This window comes from Parasteatoda tepidariorum, chromosome 8, assembly GCF_982258835.1.
Source record: "Parasteatoda tepidariorum strain Cologne lab strain chromosome 8, Ptep-v5.0, whole genome shotgun sequence".
Classification (NCBI taxonomy): Eukaryota; Metazoa; Arthropoda; class Arachnida; order Araneae; family Theridiidae; genus Parasteatoda; species Parasteatoda tepidariorum.
Window position 1 is genome coordinate 64,027,744 of NC_141762.1, and position 20,311 is coordinate 64,048,054.

The 20,311-nt window shown below is 29.7% G+C and overlaps 1 protein-coding gene across 1 annotated transcript in view; it reads left to right on the forward strand.

The window, feature by feature from the left end:
- Positions 1-429: 429 nt before the first annotated feature.
- The window catches only part of LOC107436158 (SAM and SH3 domain-containing protein 1), a 100,617-nt gene continuing 80,735 nt past the window's right edge, over positions 430-20,311 (forward strand). The window contains exon 1 of the mRNA XM_016047750.4: positions 430-1,153. Coding sequence (XP_015903236.3) covers positions 863-1,153 — 291 coding nt within the window. The 5' untranslated portion in view covers positions 430-862. The remainder of the gene's footprint in view (positions 1,154-20,311) is intronic.

Below are 20,311 nucleotides of genomic sequence, written 5' to 3' on the forward strand. Positions count from 1 at the left end.
TGTACCCAAAATGATTTATACCCTAATTTGATGCGGAATTTTTTACAGAGTACCTTTCTTTTCTTACAATTACATTGTAATTCTTACGAAGAATTGTTAACTAAGTTTCTTAAAGATGAATATAGTAAAAAGAATTATTAATAAAGTGAATATAGTTTTCTCTCTTTAAAGTAGATGCTACAATATTTTTGAACTCGTATATGAATAAGCGAAAAAAAAATATATTTCATTTTTTTTTACTGTTTTAATAGATTTATTCTAAATTCTAAAACCAATTATGATCCTAATCTCAATACAGCTTTTTATTCTCTTGGCATTATTCGCAAAATGAGAGGGTCAAAAAATTCAACCTCTTCCCAAACAAAATAAAATGTTTCAACTGCGCCGGCGCGAAAAAAATCTACTTGCCGGTTATAGAGGCAAGCAACTATCAGAAGAGAATTTACTGCCGGCGACGATAGTCATGTGAAGTAGGTTCTTCGTTTCGTGAAGCCACGTTGTTCCAAAGAAATTTTTCTTGATTTTAACGAAGTTGATTTAACAACATTTATGCTTCCAAACTTTCATATCAATAATTAGAAACTTTAAATACAATTATTGAATACAAAAACACTAATTATTTGTGCTATAAGATAAGCAGATATATATAAAAAATAATCGGTGTTGATTTGATTAATATAAAAATAAATAGAGATTTCAATTAGTAAACATAAGAAAGAAGTGCTTCATTTTTAAACAAAAACATGTTGACTAACTGTGATAATTTGTTTAACAATCATTATTTGTTCCTAAACTACCTTTATTCTTTTGCCTTGTTTTTGTGAATACAAGAATCACGTGACCATGTGGATTAATATCTGTAATGAGTGATCAAAATATTGTACGCGAGTGGTTAAAATATTTGGATCTTGAGCAATACTATGAAAGCTTTGTAGATAACGGTTATGATGATTTGGAGACGTGTAAGCAGATCGGGGAGCCGGATCTCGATGCCATCGGGGTCCGGCAACCCAAACACAGACAGCTGATTCATCAAGCAGTTCGTACTTTATTGGAAAAGGGAGGAACCTCTGTTTATATTAACTTAGAAGAATGTGGAAGCCAAAGAGAGGAAGATTTTTCCAGGGATCAGAATATTCATCCTTCTTATCAGGTAGAGATTTTTGTATACTTAAGAATAATATTATCGCTTTCATTTACGACTTGCGTTTCTTTTATTTTTGTGCTGTTTATCTTATGAATAAATTGAATCAGACCGCTTTATCTTAATATTATTCAGGAATCGTTATTTAAATCGGTTTATCTTATTTTTGTGTTAAAAACGTCGCAACAAGACTAATTTTAAAATTTTTAGTATTATATTTACATTTAATTAAGTTTCATTTAATGATTCTTCATGAACTTTGTAGGATTTTTCACAATTGTTAGATTGATTTCAATACATATTTTTTTATGCTGAGATGATGCTTGTGATATTCTTCTTGTTTCATGAATATGAATATAGATAAAGATTATATTATGAATTAAGTAAAAAAATAATAATACATCACGTTCCAGCCGTGGGGGCCGGGGAGATAGAGTGCTTGCATTCCGATGAGGTGAACCGGGTTCGATCCACAGCGATGGCTGGGGGATTCACATTCTACACCCGACTCGCACCGACCACAATGCTGACGTAAAACATCCTCAGTGGTAGGCGGATAATGGGTTAGAGTCCCTTGTCGTCAGGCTAATCATGGGAGGTTTTCGTGGCTTTCTTCTTCATGTAGCTCCAAATCTGTGTTAGTTCTATCAAATCCATCAGAAAGCCGTCCACGAAGGCAAATTTCTTCCAATACTTGATTAAGGAGTTCTATTGTCTTCTGGATCGGGTTCAAAGCTACAAGGTTGCGGAGTTGAAGATTGGTAGTTGGGCTAAAAATGGCTAGGCTGTTCAACAACGGTTATAAAATAAATCACGATCAATATAACAATATAAAACATTTTCTTAAAGGTTTAAATAGAATTAATACTTCAACTTAAATATTGGAAATTTTTATAAATTTTTTCTTTTAAATATGGCCCTTTAAAGCATTTTTAAGTTTACTTATAATGTATTTTAATTCCCTAAAATATTTTAATAAATAAATATAAAAGTATAGATGATGGGAAAATGACTAAAATCACAAAATGTTCAATATTTCCCATCTAAAATAAACTTGAAAACAGTGGTTCTCAATTTTTTTCGGCTACGGAACCCTAAATTTTTAATCTTTTCTCGACAGAACGTAAACTTTATAAATAAATGTTCAGTTAATTCTGAACATTATAACCCATAAAATACTATATTTAAAATATCTAATTAGAGGGATGACGATTTTTCATCGTTTTATCATTAATTATCTTAAATTAGGTTTTATGTCCGATAGTTAAATTTGCAGTTCTTGTAAATTATCTAGTCTATTTATGAACTTGTTTCTGGTGTATATATATATAAGCTGAAAATCATTAAAATAAGATAAATTATGGTTTACTTTAAAAAGGAAACTAAAATGAACTGTTGTTGAAAATGGTTATTATGGAAACATGATTCTTTACTTCATTCTTTATTATTCGAATATTCTCTATTATTAGAATTTAGTTTGATAATTAAGTGAACTCCCTCATTACGTGTATTTTGAGTTTCCTATCATCGATTATATCTCTTTTAACGCGAATTAAATCAGAATTTACATATTTTTTTCCCAAAATTCACGAAGTACTACTCAAATACGACAGCAATACATTCTCCGGTCTGTTTTCAACCATGAATATTGTGAAAACATCTGAGCTTGCTGGTGTAAGCTTCATTAATTATTAGTGTTAAGATTTAGCTAGACCCTCTGAAGTATGCATGAAAGCTTGCTTCGGTATTAACTTGATGTCAAAAAATCGGTCACACAAATTTTAGAGTTTTCCTCGCCGAAATCGAATAGGTATTACACCCAGTTTTTACAGCGTAAATGTATCGATCATAATTCAAATAGATAGTTAACAGCGTACAAAACAGATATCAAACCAATTTCAAAATCTTGTATATTTCTCAGTATCAAGTATATGTATCGACCGTAAATGGAATAAATTTTTGAAAATTTAAAAAAAAAACGAAAGAAGACATATCACAGATAAGGTACAAAATCTTGTGTATTTCTATGTTGCTCTAAATGTATAGATTATAATTTAAATAGATATTTTACAGCGCTAAAATCTAAATTCATATACAAAATTCGAAATCTAGCGCATTTCTGAACTTCAAATAACATGTTATACAAATAATAAATAACAGTTAAAACATAATTCAATTACTCATTATATATGAAATTCTAAATCTTGCACATTTCTAAGGGGCTAGTAGAGGATCGAACATAATTCAAATATGTAATTAAAAATGTAAAGAAATACATCGCATACACAATTCAATTCAAATTCTTATGCAGTTCTAAAATGCTAATAGATGCATTAAACATAATTCAACTAGACAATAAAAAGACCCTATCATATACTCGATTCTAAAACCTGTTTGCTCTTTAATTGCCGGTTGATGCATCTCATTTGGTTTAAATGTATATTTAACAACTTTTTTAATAACAAAACAGTACATTGTAAATTACTAGAGACATAAATCTTTACAAATGCTTTACAATGCTTACAAAAGCTTTTCAGATACCGTTTTAGAAAAATTATCAAAAATGCTGTGACTTTCTCTATTATTTGTGCACTCTTTTACTCGGTGGAAATTTCAGCTTTTAGTAACTATACAAAATTCATTCTTTAAGTAACTATAACCATTTTTGGCTTATTCAAGATAAGCTATTAGAGGGCAGTTCAAATGTTACAAAATTAAATTTTTGGACTTATTTGGGTAAAAGTCTATTAAGAAAAGAATCAGAAAATGGTAAACATAATTTCTTTCAGAGTTTTCGTGAGACTGCCTCTTGTGTTCAAGTTGCAATATGAAATCAAACAAGAAAGAACAGTTCATAAGAACTGAATCTACCTTGTCCATGAAAACTGATTCGGAGAAAACAAATCTAAACGTGGAGAGGAAGCATTTTCCCTCAACACGGCCTATTTTTACTGTGCAATTATTCTCAGAGAGAACTGATTTCTCACGTCATCGATTTGTCAAAAGTTAGTAATCTTCAGCAAAGCAACAGAGGCAGATTCAATCACCATCTTTGAGAAAAATGGTTTTATACAAATACCGTTTTCTCCCCTGATCTAAATTTATCATCCAAATGTTATAATTTTTCACAGTACCAGAGGTGTTTCGTTTTCTTTGAAAAAAATGCGTTTAGTATCTTATGCATTTTAATGCAACGTTTTACTAGTACAAATAAACAGACAGCTTGACTTCTCCATTCCTTAAGATATATTTTCACAGTTTCTATTTTAGTGTTTAACGTATTTTATTATGTTTAAACAAAATCAAATTTTAAAAATACTTTTTAGAAAAATTTGATTTCTCAAGAACTATTCAACTGATTTCACTCAAATTTTGTATTTTGCCTTCTAATATTCTTTATATTTATATTCTTATTATTATTCTTATTATATTTATATTCTTCTTCTTATTATTATTATATTTATATTCTTCTTCTTATTATTATTATATTTATATTCTTATTATTATTCTTATTATATTTATATTCTTATTATTATTCTTATTATATTTATATTCTTATTATTATTCTTATTATATTTATATTCTTATTATCGTATTATATTATATTCTTATTATTTATATTCTTTAAAAAATGAAAATATTGTGTACCTTACTATCTATAATCTTTTCAACTATTATTAATTAAAATAATAAAAAAAATTAATATTTACTAAAAAGTATTTTTTGTTATTATTGCATAAATGAGTTTTTGAAATCAGTGGAAAAACTTTTGGATTCGCCTCAAAAGCTCTCGAGATACAGCCAAATACACAAAAAGATATGGCGAGATATTCTCGAGACATGGCGAAACCACATGGGGGTCAGAAATCCGAATGCAAAGAAAATATAATATGCTTATACAAAGAAAGTACATTTTTATATCTGATTTGGTTGGTTAACATGTCGTTTACGCTTGTTAATCAGAATATCTCACGTTACTCCCTCGAACCTTTAAAATTGAGTTCTAGAACGTGAAGATTCAATCATTGAATCAAAAATTAATCAAGGTGGTTTGCTTTCGGTTCTACTCACAGTACATTTTAGTAATTCGAAGTTTAACAATATCTTTTATCTGCTATAAAGAATATACGCAGATCAATACGAAATGTAAATTGACTTCAATCATGGTTAAAAATTCAATCATGGTTAACCTCAATTTATCTAGACTTTTTATTTTTTTTATTTCCAATGGCAGACATGAAAGACAAATTTGTAGCCAAGAACAATATAAAGAAAGAACAACAAACGGAAACAAGAGCTACAAAAATAAAGAGTCCATAGGTCTATAATAATGCATCTCGCCCACCAATATCGTTCCCACAAGGGCCCAGGAGGAAGTGCAGGGCAACGTCTCAGATGGTTAGCGTCCATTTCTTCTTGTAGGTTACATAATAGACAAAAGGGGCTTGGAAAGATTTTGATTTTATACAATCAAAATCTTTCCAAGCCCCTTTGTACAAAAAAAGTAATGTACAAAAAAAAGTATTAGAATTTCTTTAGCTGTTTACGAACTTATTTAACAGTATATTTATTATATTGTACTGAATGACGAGTGATAATCGGGTGAGCATTAGGAAAAAAATACGCATGCATAACACGATACATTTATTTAAATATTTCGAAAATTTCAAAAACTTGCAGAAAATGTATTCAAAATCGTGTAGGGCAGGAACAGTTTTTTCCTCGAAATTCCTCTCAAATCCGTAGAACCCCCGTCGTCTTCTCTCTTATGGCTTGTCTTCGTTCGCCCTCTCTACGCAAGTATAGGAACCAATGTTTTCCAGCTTGCCCCCTTTTCTAAGTGTCATAACTCTCGGGGAGAGCCAATTTTTCCCGGTTATTGATTTGTCAAAACTTAGTAATCCTGAAAACGCAACAGATGGCGATTCATTTGTCATTTTTGTAAGAAATGGATAAAAGCCATTCTTTCCCTTTGGTCTTCATTTGCAATTAGACATAGCCAAAAAATATTTATATGCAAAAATCAATATTATAATTGAGAAGCACAGCAGCTTTTTCAAAGATAAATTGCAACATTAGAAGTCTATTCTTTTGCTTAATGGGTTCTATTTGCGTTTCAATTTTTTGTGTTTTTTGATCCTCACACCATTTTATTGATATGTTTTGCTTTGGTTGTCATTAATACAATATTTGAAAGCACTATTTTTTCGGATATGATAGTGTGAGTTGCTGACGAGATTATATACTTTCCAAATTTTATTTTATTTCCCATTTTTAGTTTTAATGTTTTTTGAATTTGTGAATATTCTTTAAAACATTTTTTAATAATTTATTGCTCTCCTTTGGAAAATTTTTATGTCTTTTTCTTTGCTTTCTTTTTAACTCTTTTTAACAAACTCTTTTTTTAACTATATTTTAATTTTTAATAAGTTCGATACGTTTAAAGCTTGTACGCAATAAATAACACTTATTATTATTTTTCCTAATTTTTCCTATATCTTCTTCTTTATTCTTTTTGTTGTTATTATTAGCATAAGGACTCTAAAAGAAATTACATTGTTACATTGTTTATCAAAAAACTAGAACTTAAAATGTGTTAAAATTTGTTTTTATTTTTCTTCTGAATAAGAATTAATGTAAATTAATAAAACAACTGCGTAAAAAATGTAAAAATACCAAACTTTCACCAAATTAATCTAATTTAGTAGATAGATTCTCTAATAAAATATGAGCTGGTAATTAACTCACATTATCACAGAGAGTTAATATTGACAGCCTATCTCGTAGCCTTACATTTATATATCTGTTTGAAGTCATTTGCTAGTTTCAGTTTATTATCGAATTGTTAAAAAAAAAGGTAATCAAAAGTACATATTAGGATAATTAATAAGAATAATTGTTCATTTCAAAATATCTTCCTCGTTTTTATGAATATATTTTTTTTAAAATGTCGATTAAACAACATTGAAGAATTTGCTTTTCTTATACAAAAATCTTAATCTTTCTAACTCTTTATTTTAATAATCGAATGTGCTATGCAAATGTATCGTAGTTTTGTGAATCTGCCAAATTTAGCAAGGTTTTTTTAGTAATAAATGGCGGAAATATTCTAGCTATCTTAATTATCCTTTTCCTCCTGTATTTTAGAATTATACTGTACATACATGCAGCAACGAAAATAAAATATTCTTGGCTATAAATTTATTCTTCATCATGATTTTTTAATGTGTAAAAAAAAACTCGCTCATATTTATTCATGAAGAAAATACTCAGCTATAAATTTGAGGTCAGTTTCACATTCTAAAACAAAATAAATAAAAAAATATATCGAAGCGGAAGAATATATCCGGGATTTCCTATCGAAAAAAGAAAAACGAAACTGAAGACAATAAGAAAAAAATTATCAAGCAATGTTGCGAATAGTTTCGGCTGACCTTGCGTAAGGGTATCACATACGGACTTAAATTGCTCCCCGGACACTCGTTTAGAAAGGTGAGGAGATTAAAGTAATAAAAAATGAAGAACTGAAGGAAACCTGGTAACCCAGTAGAAGTTGGAGTGTTCTCCTTAGAGTGTTTTTGAAGTATATTTACTCTCTGTCTGCAGTATTCTGATCAATAGTACGTGTTTCGCTGGCAGAATAGTGCAATTGAAATCATTTTTATTCTGTATGATGCTTATTTTTTACCCACCCATATTTTACAGATCTACGAATGTTGATAAGTATTTCATAAAGGAATAATGTTTGTGATAAGTATCTAAAGCAGCGGCTCCCAAATGGAACCCTAGGGTTCCGTGGTAGAGTGCCGCGAGTTACTACTGTTTATTGCCTCGGTTTTGAAACATCTGATTACATTTTGATCCAGCTTATAATTCATAATTTATTTAATTTTTCTGTTGCCTTTATGAAATTATTTCAAGTAAAATGCCAATGAAATAGAAATGGATTTTTTAAAAGGAAATGGTATTTCTAATAACAATGTATTGAGCAAATTGTGAAAAAACAAGCATTTATAAAATATTAAATACCGACCGGCCTATGTAGGGGTTAGGGAACTGCCCTTGCATCAGAAAGGTTCTGGATTCGAATCCCGGGCAAGGCATGGATGTTCTTTCCTTCTCTGTATTATCTGTCTTTACTGTGGGAACAACGTTGACTCACCTAATATGGTGCCCTGAACAATTCTGCCCGGTAAATGCCTGAATTGACGGAAAATGTTAACACAGGTGGGCATTGGAGAAAAAAAAATCTAACTTATTATTTCCTATTGCGCTTTTCAAAATCAATTTTCTAAATTTTTTAAAAAGAATTGTGTTTACATAATAATCATTTTCAACAGCAATTCTTTTAATTTCTCTTTTCGTAATTTGGTATATTTTAATCATTTCAGCTAATGTGTATACATCAGAAACAAATTTATAAAAACACTAAATATAGAGCAAGGACTGCAAATTTAACTATCAGGCATAAAACCTAATTTAAGATTATTAATGATAAAGCGATGAAAAATATTCATTCATCTAAATAATTTAAATATAGCTTTTTTTTAAATAATAAAATTTAATTTTTTAATAACATCAAAATATCGAATCAAAATAACTAAATTCTCCATTAAGGAAATATATTTCCCTAATAAATAGTTTCAACATTTATAGCAGTTCTTTTAAGTCTTCATTTCGAAGTAAACCATAATTCGGTTTATTTTATTTATTAACAGTATATTTATATGCCCCAAAAGCAAATTCATAAATAGAACGGAAAAACACAAAGACTATAAATCGAACTGTTGCACAAATATCCCAATTTAAGATTATTAATGATAAAGCACTTTAAAACCTTCATTCCTCTAACTAAATACTTTAAAAATACTCTTTTATCGGTTATAACGTTCACATTCACCGTGGCAAATTTTATTTATAAAGTCGGGATTCCGCCAACAGCAGGCTGAGTAATTAAGGTACCTTAGCCGAAAATAATTGGGAACCGCGTCTCTAAGAAACTCCAAGAAACATAAATAAATAAATAAATAATTTTTTATTTATTTATAAATAAAAAAGCACATGATAAAGTTTTACAGTATTTGTACAGTATTGAGCAATTCTTTCATAGAATATTGATACAGAAAAATGTTCTATTAACGTAAATAACTCTATTTTTCTTTTTTTAATTTGTATTCAGTTTAATACTTATTACCTATTTTTTTTAAAAAAAATTTAGTCTAGTATGTTTGAATGTTTTAGATAATTTTGTTATTTTTACCCAGTTTAAGTTATTTTCTTATATTATAACCAAACCAAATAAATATTGCATGTGCAAAAATTCTTTATACTTATCGATTTCTTTTCCTTTTGATTTTAGTTGAAAAGACACTTAACAAGCAAAATATAGAGTAAAAAAAGAATATTATTGTCTACTGTTATATGTTTTCTTCACATGAAGTTAAAATGACTTAAGTACTAGAACTAATTTTTCCATAAATTAAAATAAATATTTCGCTAGGCAAACAAAACACTGTTATCAATTTAAACAATTGTTTTTAAGGGAAGTCGGTAGGGCTTATATCAAAAATGCTAAAACTGACATTTTTTTCAATGTACCTTTTCTCAGCATTTAAACAAGAGTTTTTCACAGAATATTTATCTATACATGTTTGTACCATGATAAATGCTAATGCATATCTTCGGCAGAATTTCTTTAAAAATATTATGAACTGAGAACTTTTAATTTTTTAAAAAATTTAATCAAAATTCTTTCTTTACCCAAAAAGTGTTCCGGTTTACGTTAAAATATTATCACAGCATACAACTGATATAATCTCAAATATCCCCAAGAAATTTCAAAGATATATCATAAGTAGTTTTTTAAAAAAGGTACTATGAAAAAAGGTTAGTTTTAGCATTATTGATATATACACTACAGACTCCCCCTTCGCATATTTTATGTTTCTCAAGCAATCTAAAACTATTTAGTTTCTTTTTTTAAACAATTACTCAGAATCAGATAGAAAAAGAAATGCAAAAAGCATAAACTGAAAACTAAATAATTAGTTCACTTAGCGATTTTTTTTTATTTAAGTTAAAGATACAGTACTTTTTTAATTATATATCACGCATTGCTTTACAACTAATTATCATAATATTATTAAAAAAGTAATTTTCACGAAAGTTATTCTAATTATTTTTAAGAATTATAACGATTATAACATCAACATTTTAGTTAAAATTAGGTTTTTAAGATAAACACTCGATAAAAAAATTTCTGTTGCACTGTGTTAGCTCATACATTATCATCAGAATGTCATTATTCATGATTATCGATCAGAAAAAGTTCACAAAAACAATGTTTTCTCATTTAAAACTGAGACTACTTTTGATAAGATTTGGTAACTCGGTCGCAGCATTTAAAGTGCACGCAAGCACGCAGCACCAAAAGAAAGCACGCACACATTCAAAAGTAATAAATCAGGACACATATTAAACTAAATGAGAGACTCACCAACTGTAATTATGAATAGTTTTAGGCAAATCCTGTGCATGCTTCATTTTTTTAAGTAACGATTTTACGCTTTAACAATTTTATTTTAAATGATAGGAATTATGTCGTGATTTGGTTTATGTATTTGCCCAATTGTTTGACCATGGTAAATGTCAATATTTGAGCAATAATTAAAGGCTTAGAATTCTTATAATTATGCACCTACTGAAAATGTCATAATTTTATTTAAGTTTATTGATTTTATGACAAATCGTCGATTTGTACTAAAAAACAGGTTATATGATAATTTATGATATGTTGATAATTATTTTTTTGCTTGCTGAAAAATGTTACGTAGCGAAAAGGTTCCCTCGGTAATACAATGCTTAAAAATAGAGCTTAAATAAACTCCAGAAAATTTTCTTTAAAATTAAATATATTAAATCATATTCTTTTAAATTCTTTGCCTGAAAGAGTATTTGTTTAGAAAAGTCGTTAATGAACGTGCTTTATTATCAATAAATAGATCATTTAATATTTATAATTTTAACTATGCAGTTTAGATCTGAAAGTGTTTAAACTCACCGAAAGAACGTTATATTTGACCATGCGAATATAAACTGATGACTTTTTTCAATGATAAATATGGAGTTAAAGAGTACTTTTTTATAGAGTTATTTTTTCCGACGGACTCGGCTTTCTGACTCTCAAAATATGGAGGTTGCCCAATCTAGGGCACTTGGTCAAAATAGTTTGGTCAGGAGTACAGTCACAAGTTTATACCCCTTAATGTTAATTTTACTTTTTGCGTATTTCATCACATCTCGAAAAACTTATTAAGCAAATCGAAACATTTTCGCACACAATTATAAAATTCGCTTATCAAAATACAATTCCATGCAAAAAAATAATTTTGATAAATATTTAATATGCATTGCAAAGCGCGAAATTTGAACGGAGTCTGTTGAATATTTGTGGATAAATAAAATTTTCAATATATGTATTTTTTAAAACTTGATATCTTAGAAATTGTAAGTTGTTCCTCATTTTTAATGCATTTTATTTCATAATTTATATATTTAAAAGTGTTCTTTGATGAAATATTCCGTAGTTAAGAAGCAATTTATTGAAATGATCAATCGTATATTTACAAGTCGTATAAAAGAATATCTCGATGCCAAAACGTATGGACATTTCGAATACGAAATTTGAATTTACATTACGAGGAACTTTGGGCATCAAAGGCAGTTTCCCTTTTGAATCTGGTTGATAAAGTTTCTGCAGCAGTTCTCGAGTGCGTTTGTAAAATTTAGCAATGGAGATTCCTTCACAATGGAGGCTTAGTGCTTTAGCTCACTCATTAGAAATATTTTGGCAAGTTCATGAGTGTAAAAGAGGCGTATGGCGCACTTGTGTACGCCATTATTCATCGATAAAATTATCGTGCCATTTTGTTTATTTGAAATTCTGCATATGTAAGAGTTCTGCATGGTACTGTTTTTACCAGATTTCATTCCAGCAAAACTTACTGCTTAAACTAAATCCAGTTATAATTAACACATTATACTCTTAACTTTAAAGGTACAGCTTAGATAATTAAATCATGTGAAAATATTAAACCGCCTCGAACCGATATTTTAACACTACCACTAAATAAACATCTCGTGTATCTTTCCGCCGATTTTCAGAAAAAGGGAAAACACATGCTAAAATATTTCTGTACAGATACAGAAAGTTTAGCAAGAATCTCTATTAAATAAGTTTTTGATCAGAAACATATAATCTAGTTTCTGTTCTGTTTTTTCCCTGTTTATTTCCCTGAAAGAGTTTTCCTTCAGATATTTCAATTAAGTGTTATTTATTTCGTAGGCAATACGTAGTAGTTTATTCGGTGAATATTCAAATAGTGTAGGTTTATTCATAAACAAGAAGAAAACTAAAGTATGAGAATAAATCAAAAGAAAAATGACAAAATTAAAATCGAAAATCACGAAATAGATGAGATAGAGTCATTTAGCTATTTAGGTTCTATTGTAGATAAAAAAGGTAGAAGTAGTGAATATATTAGACAGAGAATAATCAAAGCAAGAACATGTTTTAAGGGATAACATAGGTTTTGGAGAGAGTCACATATTGAAATAAAGACAAAAATAATTGTTTACCAAGCTATTGTTAGAGCAGTACTATTATATGGCGCAGAAACCTGGAAACAGACTAAGATCAAAATACAAAAATTAGAAACCTTTCAAAACAAATGTTTAATATTTATTTTTAAAATTTTCTGCCCTTACAAAGTATCAAATCAAAATCTATTAAAGAAAGCTAAAATAAGAACAATAGAAGATGAAATTAAAAAACGAAGATGGAGCTGGCTCGGACATATCCTTAGAATGCCCAAAGTAAAAATTACATCTGTTGCGCTTAAATGGGCCCCTGATGGTAAAAGAACAAGAGGAAGACCCAGACTTACCATCCAGCGCATGTTTTTGGGCGAATTAAAAGAATGTAGAATATCTGGCTGGGAGAAAGCAAGATCTATTGCTAGAGACAGGAGGCGTTGGAGGGATATGCTGGAGGCCTTAAGTGCCCAAAGGCACGTAGAGGATAAGTAAGTAAGTAAGTTATTCGGTGTGGTGTCTACAGTCTTCGTCTATCAGCCGGGTTTCGATTCCTCGTGTTATAAGTGCTAAAGCTTTTAAGGCACCTGAAACCGACATTCTAACACTAATAATAAGTCCTTCGACGTATTCTTCGACCGATATTGTGCCGAACGAAAAATACACTGTAAAAAATTTCTGTAAATACATAAAGATAAAAACAAGAATCTCTATTAAATTACGTTATTCCTCAAAAGTAAATAAAATAGTTTCTTGTACTGTTTTTTTCCCTGTTCATATCCCTAAAAAGACTTTCTTTCAGATATTTCAATTTAGTGTTATTTATTTCATCGTAGCACAACGTTCGGTGTTGTGTGTAGAATCTACGTCTTCCACTGCTTTAGCAGGTTTTCTTTACATCATCTTAAAAGCTAACGTCGGATAAATTTTTCCCCTTTCGATCTACTTTGTATCACTATATTTGTTTAGATAATGAATTATTTCATTATTATATTATTGATTTTTGACTCTGTTTGATAATAAATAGCTAAAAACTCTGTTACAATATAAAGTACTCATGAGCAGATTAGAATGAAATATATCAACAAAAAATTATAACCACATGTATATGGAATATTGAGAAAATTATTAACATTTAATGTTTAATTAAAAATGGGATGAAATATCATGGAGGTAGTAAGTAATTTATATTGTCGCTAATGTCTACTACACCTGTTAGTTTTATAGAGTAAGGTTTCCATAGCATTAAATACATTGAGTTTTGCTAAATTTTTGAAATTTGAAAAAAAATTATTTACCAAACTAATTTAATTACAACCAATTTTACACGCAGAAAAGAGACACATAGTTTAACACGTAGAAAAAAATATATGGTAAAATTACCGTTGTGGCACTTCTGGTTGAAGAGAGCCCCCATAATTCTGGTAATAAAAACCAAAATATATGATATTTACAGCATTCATTTGATAATTTTTCCGTTCCCATTGTAACGGTTGACCATGGTTTTCAAATTTATAGCTCTTATTACGACAGATTTAGTAAAAAATGCAAAACTGAAAACTATATTTTACCGAAAAAAAATTTTTATGTCGTACTTTCACGATAAAATTACCAAAGCTTACCACATTTGCCAAATATTGCCACATAGTAAAAGCCTTATTTTAATGGCTCAAATCATTACCAAAATCATTCCAAAAGTGCTTCGGTAAAAATTGTCAACCTTTTTGGAGCCAGAAAAAGGTAAATTTTACCACATTCAGATAGTTTTGAGAATACTTTCTTTTTCTCAGTGGAGCAAAAAATATCTTCTATAATGATATAAGAATAGAGTAAGATTATTTTTTGTAATATACAATCTTTTCAAATAAACCGTAATTAAAATGCCTGTTATAAAAGAAATTTTTTTCTGCTTTTTCATAAAGAATTTTTGTTTTCTTTGTAAAAATATTTGTTTGTTTTGTTTCTTTGTATTTGATTCGAAGGGATTTGCCAAAAAATAGCTTCATTTTTAAATTATAGTTTGTTCTTCAGTATTATAAACTACTAAAAACATTTCCTTTCCAATCGAATTTTTCTGCTCTAAGTTAAAATATGATATACTTGGGAAGTTCAATTGTTTCCCTAAGGAATGGAGAAGAAAAATGAACTGTAAAATTGATATAGAACAAGAAGCTCCTATTTCACGTGGGAACTCTGATAGATGAAAGCATAATTTATCCTTTTACGTATTAGACATTTTTTTATCCTCTTCTTTATCTTTTTTATAGTGGATACAGTCTCAAACAAGATCGTTTCTGATATGCTCTCGAAATATTTGCTTCATTTCTATCAGTACTTTAAAAATTTCGCAATTGATATTAAAAATGAATTTAAATTGAAAATTTTTTGGTTTAGGTTTAATAATGTTATACCGTTATTTTTAATAGAGCTGCTTAAGACGTATATTAAAATTTTAATTTCAGTTGCTACACTTACTTACGTGGTTTGCGTAGATATTAACTTGACTTTTTGAAGATCTTTCTCCAAGGAAAAAGGAGCCACAGTTTAAATGCCTTAGGCTTAAAGCAAATCTAAGGTTAAGGCCGAAAAAGGGCCACTCGTCTGGTGCCAAACTCTCAACTAAATACAAACTCGTCAGCAAACAGCGCTTGAATCTCGATGTTCAGCAGCCTACTTTGTTCTGGCCACACGATGGCTGGCTGTCAACAGAACACACACCATTGGCCTACGCGCTTACAGACCACCATTATGCAGCCTACTTTGGACTGTTTGGTTTTAGACCTTCCGTTCTGGTGCCAAAAGAAATTGCATTTGAATTAGCGTAGCCTTAGTTGTTCTGTCTCAACTAGCTGTTAATGGGACATATCGGTAATTATTTGTTGTAGTCTATCGCGGGTAACCTTATCCTGGCCGACGTCGAACATGCCCTGTTTCACGGAATTGATTCCACAGTCTAGCCATGACACTTATTGCCTCTCCAACAGTCTCTTCTACACTTGTTTTTGTCTCCAAGGATTCCAGTTCCCCGATAATACGCCAAGACACGAATTCTGGTGGATCGCATTTTCGTGACATTTTCTGGTATACTATTCCAGTTCCCCCATAATACGCCAAGACATGAATTCTGGTGTATCGCATTTTCGTGACATTTTCAAGTAATCTTTTCTCAAAATAAAAGTCAAAAGGTAAAGCTAAAAGTCAAAGGCTAGAAAACTAAAAGCAAAAAGAAAAAAGCTAAAAGACAGAACTTCCCCACTAAGATAACGAAAAACAACAGCTTCTGCGGAAACAAGCTTTCTGCACTTATATCCCTTTTTTGGTTTCTGATATCGTGCACGTTGATTTGCGCATGAAATTTTCTTCTTCTGTTATCTGTTATACATTAGATAATGGATGTTTTGTTTTGTCTTTGTTATTGGAAGAAATATTTGCATAATTAAGTCAAATCCATGAGCATCCTCTATTTTTTGAGCAGGGTATATGCATAGATAATCATTTTAATAAATTACTCCATAGTGTGTATTTTTCAATTCATTAATCCTACATGGTTTGAAATTTACAGATTACAATGTAATACAGAACAATGTAAGCATTAAATATGCATATTTTAAAAGTAATTCTTGATTTAGAAAGTTAAAAACACTATGTTAAAGGGTCAATATATCATCTACACTTTGGTTCACAATAAAAGCTGTCTATAAAATAAATAGATGGTACTTAAAATAATAATTAAAAAGTATCATTTTAGTCTTGGCGTAATTAATTTTTTAACAATGAAAAAACGATATAATGTTGGTTCATTTATTCCTAATTTTTTGACAATAAATTTCTCATGTCCTGAATTTGAGTACTTATACGATTATACGAGTTTTAAATATATATATGAGTCGTATTTACGATAGAAGAAGTCAAATATTCTACTTTAAGACATAAGTTAATGGATACTTTTATATAAGAAGCTATCTGTAAAAAAGCAAATTTTCAGAGTTTAGAAAAAGCAATTAATGAGTTACTAAGTAAAAATTCGTCTCTGTGTTGAAGTTGGTTGGTTGGTGTCGTATCCTCTATAGAATCATATTTCATGGTGTGCTTGAATAGTTTTTGTTATTTCTATGGCATTAAAAGAATACAAATCCTCTTCTGTGGGGTAGTTTAAGAGGTGAAGGCCTGCAGCGACTGCAGGGCAGTTAAAAACATGATATGGTGTCAGTTCCACATTAAGACAATTGCCACAGTTTTGATATTTTCTAGTCTTATCTGTAGAAATTATCATGTTTTTATGATGTTTTGTTCTTAGTCTGATGAGAGTAGTGGCTGTCTTCCTATCGATGTCAAGATTAGTTATTTGATCGTGGGTGTGTTGAAGTATTTGTGCTTTTTACTAGTTATTCATAAAAAGCTGCAATTTTGCTAGAAATTTCAGAGGATATTAAACCATAATATTCCTCAATCTCTGCTGCAACACTATAATTATATGGTACTAAGTTAAATCATGTAATCATATTCCTCAAAATTGTCACACTGTACTGTAGAGTCATGCATAGTGTGCTCACCTCAAAATGAGGAGACAAAAATTTGAATCCCAGCTACAGCTGGTCGATACAAATTCAATTCCAGGCTTGCACCCCCCACGGTGCTGAAGCTAAATTTTTTAAGTGGTAGATGGATCATGGGTAAGTGTTTCCTTACCGTTGGGGTAACTGGGAAATTCTGTGATTTTCTTTTCCGTATAACGCAAGTGCTGGTTAGATCAATCATAAAGTCCTCCACGAAGGATAGCATTGCCCCAATGCTTGATCCAGGAACTCTCCTGTCTTCTAGTTCCAAATAACAAAGCTCAAGAGTTAAGCATTGATAGTTGTAAACTTAAAAAAAAAAGCCGAGTGTTCAGTGTCGGTTAATATAAGAAAAAAACCCCCTGGAAAACTTAACGTGTTGTATGGTAATAACTTTTCTGATAATAAATTCATAATTCTGGGTAATAGAACCAAAATTAATAAAATAATACTTTTTTTCAGTGAATAAAATAAAATAAATATGGTACTATGGTTTCACTTAAATAAAAGCATTGCTCAATTTGAGACATTAAGGTTGTTGCAAATTTGCACCATATGATGATTCAAAGCAACAGTGTTATGATTTAACACTAAATCAATTTTCTGAGATTGTATTTGCTAATTTTGAGCAATACTTTTTGTAAAAATAGCAAACAAATTTCAATTTTTTTTTTTTTTGCGTTTAAGATTTATTGTCAAATACATTAGCTATGTACAACGTTATTTAGGGCAAGAGGGTAAAAAGTGACTATGTCAAGAATAAAAAGGAATACCCACGAGAATCATTAAGGCCACAAAACTTTAATCCCAAAAATAAAACTCATGTTAGAGAGAAGTCTGCAATTTTACGGGCGAATGATTTTTCCAACTCGTCGAACGTTTCATAACCTTTATGGCACTTTATGGAATAAAGTGGCAGTATATTCACTGTCTCGTTAAGATTTTTTTTGTAATATAGGTTGTTGAAACTTAATAAAAACTGATTTAATGCCTAATTTTTTTCTTGGTGATAGTTTTGATGGTGATTGCCTGTAAGTTACTGGTACACGTGATTAGTGTATGGATTACTATTATAAATCTAAGGCATTTGCTGCAGATCTTTCTAGCTTATACGCCTGCTTAATGAGAATATGCAGTTTTTATATAATTTAGAAAATTATAAGGAAATTGAAAAGTTTATAATATTTTTAGATTATGCGTTGTGGAATTATGTAAAAAATCGGTAATCTGTATTAGATTAATAAGAGATTTATATAATTATGCACATTTAATAAAGTATGATAATTACTGATAAATTGTTAAATTATATAATCTAGAATTTAAAATAAATTATAATTAACTAATTTTATGATGTAAAAAATTATAGCTTACTTCTAAGTTTCTACAGCCAACAAAATCAAATTTGGTACAAAATTAAATGTCTAATTCGGAAAGTGATCAAAACTAATTTACAGAAATATTAATTTCTTTTTAATGATCGTATGGTTACTCAAAATAAAGTTTGAAACTAAAACTCATAAAATAAAAGTTCTAAAGCTTTTAGTTGTTTTTTATATGCAATATTTAATGCACATATTGACGATGACTTAAAACAATTGCATTTCTAGGATATTTAAGAACACAAATCTTACAATTAGAGTTTCACTTTTTTTAAGAGTTCATCAAAGTTTATAGAAAACAAAAATGCAAACCTCAACATTTTTCAGTACAGTAGACATACTCTCTTAGAATACTTTTTAAATTAGATTGGAATTTCAAACGTTTTATTAAATATATAAAATATTTAAGAATGCATTACAGTTTCTAAAACACTGGTTTATTGACACACAGTTCCTCTTAATTTTCTCCTGAAGATTACTTGTTAAAAATAATTTATATTTATATTCGATAGCTTTTCCTGTAATCACTAAGTTCCTTTTTAATTATAAAAACAAAAATAAAAAAAAAAAATAATTAATATCAGATATGATTACAAAGGATTATTAGTGTAAGGAATATCGGGAATAATATATGCTACTTATAGGTTTTTATATCAATGTCATAAATTTGATAGGTTAGGTAGTGAAAAAGTATATTTTGGTGTTTTTTATCTAACAAGAGGATTCTAACCCACCCATGATCTGTCAATCACTTATATTTTATGTGGTGCGATCCATTAGCAGAATTCGCATCAACCAGCAACTGCTGGAATTCGAACCCGGGTCACCTCATCGGGAAGTGAATGTTCTATCTTTAGAGTCACGGCTGAAATATAAATATAGTTATTGTTCATGATATCAAACAATATAAGCAACAAAAAAAAAAGGAATAGCGTAAGGCAAACACTTGGTGTATCACTCCGAGAAAGTAGGCCCATTTTGAAAATTTTGGAAACCCGTCGCACCGCTACTCCACCCAAAAGATCAGTGCGATTCAAAGCTCATTAGCACAAGGCCTTGAGTCACGTATGACTTTGGGCACCGCAATTAAGTTGTTCAGCAAAGGCAACATGTGAACATTGTAAAACCGAGCCCAAAGCTACAGGGCGCCAGTACCTACTGACTAAAAATGATGTGGCTAAAACAAGCAGACAGCAATATAGCAGCACCCATCCTGTGACCCAGGAGCAGGGCCTTCCATCTAATGTATATTTTTGAACCTAGAGCTTTTATTAAAGCTATTACAGAAAGTACTGAAGTACAAGCAAGCACACGCAAAACACAACAAAATAATTTTTTTAAGTTTTTCAAAATAGTAAGACCAAAATTGTAAGACATTCCAAAGACGGAGGATTAAAAACATTCTGAAAACACAACAAATGTGCTTGACTTTAGGAATTTTCAAAATCCGTTGTTGCTCCATATCTGGACGATCAATAGAGTTGTGTGAAAAAAGTGAACAATCATACCAACATTAAAAAATTAAACAAACCATTATTGCTAAATTAATGCAATTATAGTACACTGTTAGAAATTTCTCTGAAAAAATGGATAAATAACTATTTATTGAATGGTTACTTTACCATATTTAATCAAAGCAG